This window comes from Ascaphus truei, chromosome 13, assembly GCF_040206685.1.
Source record: "Ascaphus truei isolate aAscTru1 chromosome 13, aAscTru1.hap1, whole genome shotgun sequence".
Classification (NCBI taxonomy): Eukaryota; Metazoa; Chordata; class Amphibia; order Anura; family Ascaphidae; genus Ascaphus; species Ascaphus truei.
The window spans coordinates 12743561-12751332 of record NC_134495.1 but is presented as its reverse complement, the minus strand read 5'-3'; the positions used below and the strand labels follow the sequence as shown (position 1 = coordinate 12751332).

General features: G+C 45.9%; 1 protein-coding gene across 1 annotated transcript in view; it reads right to left on the bottom strand.

The window, feature by feature from the left end:
• Positions 1-227: 227 nt before the first annotated feature.
• Positions 228-7772, bottom strand: part of TBX1 (T-box transcription factor 1) — a 28682-nt gene continuing 21137 nt past the window's right edge. Inside the window, 2 exon segments of the mRNA XM_075568557.1 lie at positions 228-1232; positions 7735-7772. The exon segment at positions 7735-7772 is cut by the window's right edge and continues 63 nt beyond it. Coding sequence (XP_075424672.1) covers positions 847-1232; positions 7735-7772 — 424 coding nt within the window. The 3' untranslated portion in view covers positions 228-846.

Sequence of the window (7772 nt, the reverse complement as noted above, 5' to 3'; positions counted from 1 at the left end):
TATGATGCAAAACTGCGAAAGCCGTTTTATTACAGTGGTTAAGTGGCGAAATAAGCGTTGTGCGGTAAGAGGTTTGCCATGGGCACACTGTGATCTGCACATAATGCATGCAAATTCATTCATGGGACAGGAGCCAGAGCAGAACTGCAAGACTTCACTCCCAAAACGCTGCGAAGATAACAAACACTTGTTATTATTGTTACTTGTTATTCACAACTTTCCTCTGCCACTGAGTCAACTCAATGTTTATTTCCGTAAAATAAAAAATAAAACAACAGCAACACAAACAATGAAAGCATATGGCGTCTTGTAAGCAAGACTAGTGCCCCTGACCTTGCACAAGTCAATGCCCTGTGTGGATGGGGTCTGAATCTATCATTCATCTACCAGTGCAGCCGTTGGGATGGGTAATGATGCATCTTTTGCTCCAGGCTCAGAAGAGCACATGTTGCGTTGGGGAAAAATGAACATGTACAGAAGTCCACCCTATCTGCTCCCGGGTGTCTGAGCCTTTCCCAGTACAGCAACTCAACAGGCAAATGACACGAACTCAAGTGCCCTTATTGGCAGCCCCAGCTCTTTCTAACGATGCAGAATCTGAACAGCTCCAGCAGGAATGGGTGGAAAGGATCCAGTTTGCACGGTGGCGGCATCAAGATTTTCACAGATCCACAATGAAATCTGAAGAGCTGACCTAATGAGTTTATGGAAAGGGCAGTTTTCATCTCAACAGTAATGTAATATCCAAAGCATACACTACTGAATAATTAAAATCATGCATAAAACGTCCATTGTCTAATAGCTTTAAATAGTCATTCAATAAAGATCTTTTTCTCATTTCAGATGTTATCTTGGCCCATACTCATAACTGCTGGGCGCCCCAGCTGCAGAGTACATGTTAGCTGATGCTGGGTTCATATGATGGTGATGATAACCATGTCCTCTGATGCTCGGCAAAGGGTAGGGTGTCGGTCTGGTTTTTGCGCCTAAGTAGTGATCGTAGCTTGTTGGGTACTTGTAGGGGTGGTGGTGGAGGGGTTCTGAGCTCTGGGAATGGGGGTCCAGGCGCAGTTCATGTGGAGGACTTGGTCTGCCGGTACTGAGAGGGACAAGTCCACCAGGCATAGGGAGGGAAGGACTCAAAACCCTGGACATAAGTTGCTGATGGGCTGCGTCCCCATGCAAAGGTGTGCCGCTGGTATCCCTTTCATACTCCCTCCTGCCATCTCCATCTGCAAGAAAAAGCATCAGTTAATTTTCCAATCTCATAGCAAGGTCATTCTGTGAAATCAAACAAACGTGCTTCTCTAGAGTCTTCAGGTATGTCTCAGATTGTTAAGGCCAAACAACATGAGAGCCAACCTATCAGGAATTGATACTCTAGATCTAGACATATCTCCCCTGCATCGCTATTTTTAGCGGGTTGGGATTTAGGTGAAAGAAGAATCAGGAGAAAGTTAAATGTGTTGTACAGGTATACGATTTTGAAAGGTGCAGTAAAGAATTACTTTCATTGCGTTGGTGATACACAAATGTAAACTTGTGTACATCCTTTCCCGCTATATTAATTTCTATTCTGAATGCAACATCTCCTGTATAAAGTATTACATCATAAAGGGAAGTGATATGGGTGCTGCCGATAATTTATGGGAACAATGGCCTAGATTCGTGATCGGTTGATAAATGAAGACACTGGCGTCATCAGTGTTTAGGGTTCCCAGGTGTGCAGTATTGACCTGGACTGTCATGTATTTGGACACGCTGTCCAGTCAAACATTAGGGGTAATACTGGACATGTATGTGTCCAGTATTACCTCTCTGGACTTAGTGACCTGACTGGCTCGGGGGCTGGCTAGTGCAGCCAATCAGGAGGAGGTGTCAGGTGCATGGGGGTGGGGCCAAGGAGAGGAAGAAACAGCATGGAGCAGATACCTTTCACCATTGTGTCCAGTATTTTTGGAGAAGCCGCCTAGTAACCCTATCAGTGTTGAATGCCAATGTATCAACCTATTCACTAAAGCAATATCGCCAGCTTTTTACCACAGCGATATGCAAATGAATAATTAACACCAAATTAGTTATTCCCATGCTATTTAAGCTTCAATACCTGCTGTTATCAGGCTACCGCCACAAAATCCCACCAATTTTTATCACCAACTTTGACTAGTGTTAGGCGTCTCTGACCTGGCCACAATATACATAGTCACGGTAACCTAAAACCCAGCAAGAATACGGGATAAAACTACCATAAATATTTATCAGCATTGTTATATTTTAACCCCAGAGATGCCCAAGTGGCCAGCTAGTTATGGTGAACCCATGGATAGCTGGCCACTAAGATCTACCAAGGAATGTATATATATACCAAACAATATACTATCTGCTGTTCCTCCCATCCCCCCTTGCGTATCAAAGAGGCTAGTAAGATATTGCTGGTCAATGCCTTACGTACCGCTATGACAGACATTATTTCCAACCTCTATCCCCCAGCAGTTCTAAACACAAACTTCGGGTCGCCTACCACCATCACCCCTACCCCACCGCCAACACACCTAACAACCCCAATCTATATGAATGACTTGCAGTCCTGTTCATCACCCAAAGGTGATGAATATGGCTGTAAGCTATGAAATAAATTAAATATAAACATGACATGTTTTACATAAGAAACATAAACAAGATTCACTAACCCCGTCATTGCCAGCGAGGCTGGATAAGCCTTCTCGAGGGGAGCCTATGTAACCTCATTGGCCTCAAAAAGGTTAATGAGAAAATAATAACCCTTCCCACATCTATGTTGAGGTTCTCCATGGTCTTCAAGGTAAAAAAAACTCAACTACCTGGAACTACTGCCTTGGTTATATCCTACGGGCTGATGTCCAACCATAAAAAAGGGTCTAATCCAGGGCAGGGGATTTACAGCAAAATACTTCCCACCACGAACCATTCATCTTATCCATCTGATTTAATGCTGACCACCCTTAAAACTCGCCTCACAAATCAAGCATCCCAATAGCCTGCACTCATGGCTACTGTCCCACACCCATAGTCACTCCTACCAACCATTGTGGCCAAGCACTGCCATGTCCAGCACTTATTCCCTCACCTGCTGTCTCTGTAACTCTCCCATCATACCACTTAGATTGTAAGCTCTTCGGGGCAGGGATTTCCTTTCCTGTTGTCTAATTTTGCTGCGCTTATTGTATTATTATAATTCCCTTGTACTGTATTCTTTGTGAAGCGCTGAGTACACTTTTGGCGTGGTATAAATAAAGATATACATACACACACACACACATACATACATACATACATACATACATACATTAAAGAAAGAAGATGAGTCTTCAAGCAATTGAGGACATGGCTTTAAACAACGATGAGTGAGGTCCCTCTTGGGACAGGATGAATGTGGATTGCTGTAGATGAAGGGGTCTTGTACCAGGTCGTGTTTAAGGTCTTGGGATTTATTTTTGGCATTGCACGTTTTTTTTTGGTACCATTTTGACTTTTTTTATTTGTGCTCATTTTTTTTTTTAGCCCACGGGATATCGCCAGGCCGGTAGTGTCGCGGGGTCTTTGACCCTATATTAGATGGTTTTCATGTTAACATTTTCATTTTGTACCATTGAGGCTTCCTAGGCTCTTCTTGAGAGGACACAGGTAGCCTCACGGACACTGAAGGGGTTAATGACCACCTAAAGAATATTATGTTTATTTGTGTTAATGTAAAATATGGAATGCTTGGTTACTTTATGTAATGGCTTGCAGCCCTAATAGCCAGCTTTGGCTAACAGATCTGTAAGTCATCCATATAGCGGTGGGATTAACGTCTTGTTTGCCACAGCAGTGAGTAAGACCTTAGTAGCCTCTTTGGTATGCAAGTGGAGGGGGGCGGTGTATTGTTAGGGGGTTTGTGTAGCCTATCAACCCATATATTGCCTGACCTTTTTTCTCCGCCGTGCGTTGAAAGCCGTCCAGGTATCGAACGGGGTTACAATAATTCTCTGCCATAGAAGAAGGTCACGGTCTCTATAACGTTACCCTATGGTAACTGCGCATTGGATTTGCATGGGGATTTTGGGTGTTGGGAAATTGCGTTGGTGACTCCTCTCGGCTCTCTGAATTAGCGCCAAAAAGCGATATCAGAGATGACCTAATTTGCGCACCATGTACATATTATTCTTGGTGAATACAGCGTTCAATTGGAAAGGCCAAAGAGCCAATCGTAGGTGATGCAGAGTCGTACGGTTTGGCGAAGGATTCCTAAATTGCGCGCGGTTTACTGCTTCATTTGGGTAAAGCTGACACGCTTTCTCACGCACAGAGTAAAGTCCCCGCTGGCGCTGAGCGCGCTCATGTTCGGAGAGCGCTCCAAGCATGATCGCCGGGGGAGGGGGGGGAGGCATTGCGGGTAGTTGAGCGTGCGGATAAGTATAGTTTTTTTGTTTACCTAAGCGCCGATTGCGGGTGAGCGTGTGTGCACGTGCACGGGCGCCGCGCGCACACTGCATGAGCGGGGACTTACATATATCTATATATGTAATTCCCCGCAGCCCGCTCAGCGCTAGCGGGGACCTAGCCTAACACGCAGAAAGGAGGGAACACAGAACATGCAGGTGGGGGGGGAGGGGGGAAGATTTTTTGTTTTGTTATTATTGCGGTTTTGTATTGAGAAGGTCAAATCTCATTTTACCGTGGAAGTAAAACAAACAGGGGGCTTTGCAGGATTCCTCGCACAGAAGCAAGCAACAATACAAAAAAAGCCATCCGAAAAGTAAACTAGAGGGCGTGTGGGGGGCTGAGGGGGGGGGGCAGTGGCAAGGGAACCGGTGCCGGAAAAGCCTCCAATCCGTATCATTGTGTATACCTAAGACCTGTGTCCTTCTGACAAGACGTTCTTACGGGGATGAAATTTGAATGAAATGACTGACAAGTATGTACACGCTGGAAATTGCTGAAATTGTGTAACACTAAACAAACACAGACTGCATTTATTTGGCCAGACCCAAAATGTGCAGTGCAGAGGATGGGCCCCTGGGTGTCTCCAGAACTGTTTACTCTGCATAATGGAAAATAAATACATGTACAAATTACCAGTGTGCGAGTGTCTTACAATGCTCAGTGTCAGTAGCAGGGAAAATCTCCCACGTTGTGTGTGGCATAACTCACGGCTAAGAAAAGCAGCACATTTTCACCCTGGGATTTGCAGGATGAGGAATGTATTGAAGGGCTCTGGGTCTGTATGGGACGGGGAGGGGGTGCGGGGGTGGTGTACAGAACCTCTGCATTAAATCTAATTAACAGCCACTGCTATAAAAATGGGGAATTAATCATGGGGACGTCGTGTGCTGTTTCAGTTGTTTATAGTCTTGGCTTTGCTCATCCAAATGGTGGATCCAGTGAAAGGAGAAAGAAGCAAATGCAAGCAGTCTAGGTCAGCGGTGGTCATCACCAGTCCTCGAGGGCGACCAACAGGTCAGGTTTTCAGGAGATCCCTGCTTCAGCACAGGAGGCTTAATCAGTGGCTCAGTCGAGACTGAGACATTGAGCCACTGATTGAGCCTCCTGTGCTGAAGCAGGGACTGAGTGAGCAACCTGTGCTGAAGCTGGGACTGATTGAGCCACCTATGCTGAAGCAGGGACTGATCGAGTCACCTGTGTTGAAGCAGGGACACTGAAAACCTCACCTGTTGGTGGCCCTTGACGACTGGAGTTGGTTTCCCCTGGTCTAGGTCAGGGGTGTGCAAAGTTTTTTTGGCTGCACCCCCCCCGTGTCTCGGTCCCTGCGCTCGTGCCCCCCCTCCCAAGTGACATGACCCTCGGCGTCATTTGACGCCGCATTGTCATGGCGACATGAGCAGAAGCCGCTGAATCCTGGTAAGTAGAGGTTGCAGAGGCCTCGCACGGTCCCCCGGCATTTAATTTACATGCCTCGGGGAAGAGCGCGGGGCCTCTGCAACCGCCTGCGCCCCCCCCAGAAAAATCCCGCGCCACCCCCAGGAAAATCCCGCACCCCCCCAGTTTGCGCACCACTAGTCTAGGTGATCTCGACATAATATTAATTCTAATAATAATAATAATAACTTTATATCATATAACACTTTTCTCCCAATGGAACGGAAAGCGCTTCACAATTACAGTACAGCGCGCGGTACACGGCACTGTATATAGGATTTTGACAGATTTCCATTATAAATAAACTGTACCTGGATGTGGAATCTATTTTTATAAGATGGCAATTAGTTAAATAAAAAAGTAACTAACGGACACGGTTATACGCCCTTTAGTGGCTTTAGCAATGTGTTCCATTAACTTCCTCCACTGACGGTGATAAGGGCGGGTAATTAGATTGTAAGCTCCTCGGAGCAGGGACTCCTCTTCCTAGATGTTACGTTTGTCTGAAGCACTTATTCCCATGACCTGTTATTTATATCTATTTATTATTTGTTATTTATATGATTACCCCGTGTATTACTGCTGTGAAGCGCTATGTACATTTATGGCGCTATATAAATAAAGACATACAATACAATACAAGGGCGTGGAGCCCAGTATTCCCGCATTAAAGCCCCCCCCAACCCCCCCAATTCTGTGGGGTCACATTTTACGGCATCAAAACCTTTAACCCCCTCAGTGCTGCAGTTGTGCAAATGCTAGGACAGTTTTTGGAACCTTTTTTTTCTATAACTAAAATCATATTTTACATTTGTTATGCTTAAAAATGAGTTCAAACTTTCATAAAATAGGCGTTCTATGTATGAAGGTCGTTCATTTTAATATCTTGCATCATGTTACATACCAGACCGATACAATTAAAATTAAATTAAAGCGGGCGTCTTTTTATTTATCACTATTAGTAAACATCAATTAGTACGGTCCCATTATTTACAATAGCCATGCTGTGAAAAAATACTTTTGATTTAATTATACAATCAAACCTCGTCCTGCGTCAAATACATTTTTGGTTCATACATAACTGTGCGCTAACACTATTAACAGACTTTTTAAGGTTTACGCCATTCGTCTTGCCCAAAGATTTAGACTCTTGCAACTATTTTTTGGTGGATCACAAACACATTCCTCTTTAGTACACACCAATTACGTGTACGCCTAGCGCAGTGCATTCATTTCTGTGCCAACTTCAGTCCTCAAGGGCCACCAACAGGTCAGGTTTTCAGGATATCCCTGCTTCAGCACAAGCGGTTCAATCAGTCCCTGCTTCGACTGAGCCACTGATTGAGACGCCTGTGCTGAAGCAGGGATATCCTGAAAACCTGACCTGTTGGTGACCCTTGAGGACTGAAGTTGGGGGTCCCTATTCTTTAACTCTCTATAGCGAAATGAGTCGACGGGTTTGCGTGCAGGGAACTGGCATAGTAACATACAAAGTACCCGGGCTTTATCTTAGGTCGCGGCCACAGTGCGAGCGACAGCGCGGCTCTAACAGAATGCAGGGAACCTATGGGGCCGGCCATAGTGCACACGAGCGCGCACGCTAGGAGGTGCGACGGCGTTTTCAGACGACAAAAAGATTTCATTTTGTCGCGCGGCGGCCGTGTCACGCGAGCGGTTCAACCAATGAAGGCGCACCCCTCACGTGGCCTCCCGGCCCACGCCTCCGCCACGTCCTCCCCGTCGCTCTGGATCTCCGGCCACAGATCGCTCGGGCCAACAGGTGCACGTGACGCCATGCGCTCCGTTTGCGCGCACCAGGTGTACCCGAGGCCTTACCTTTGTCACTTCCATTCTGTTGCGGGGGAGAGGAAACG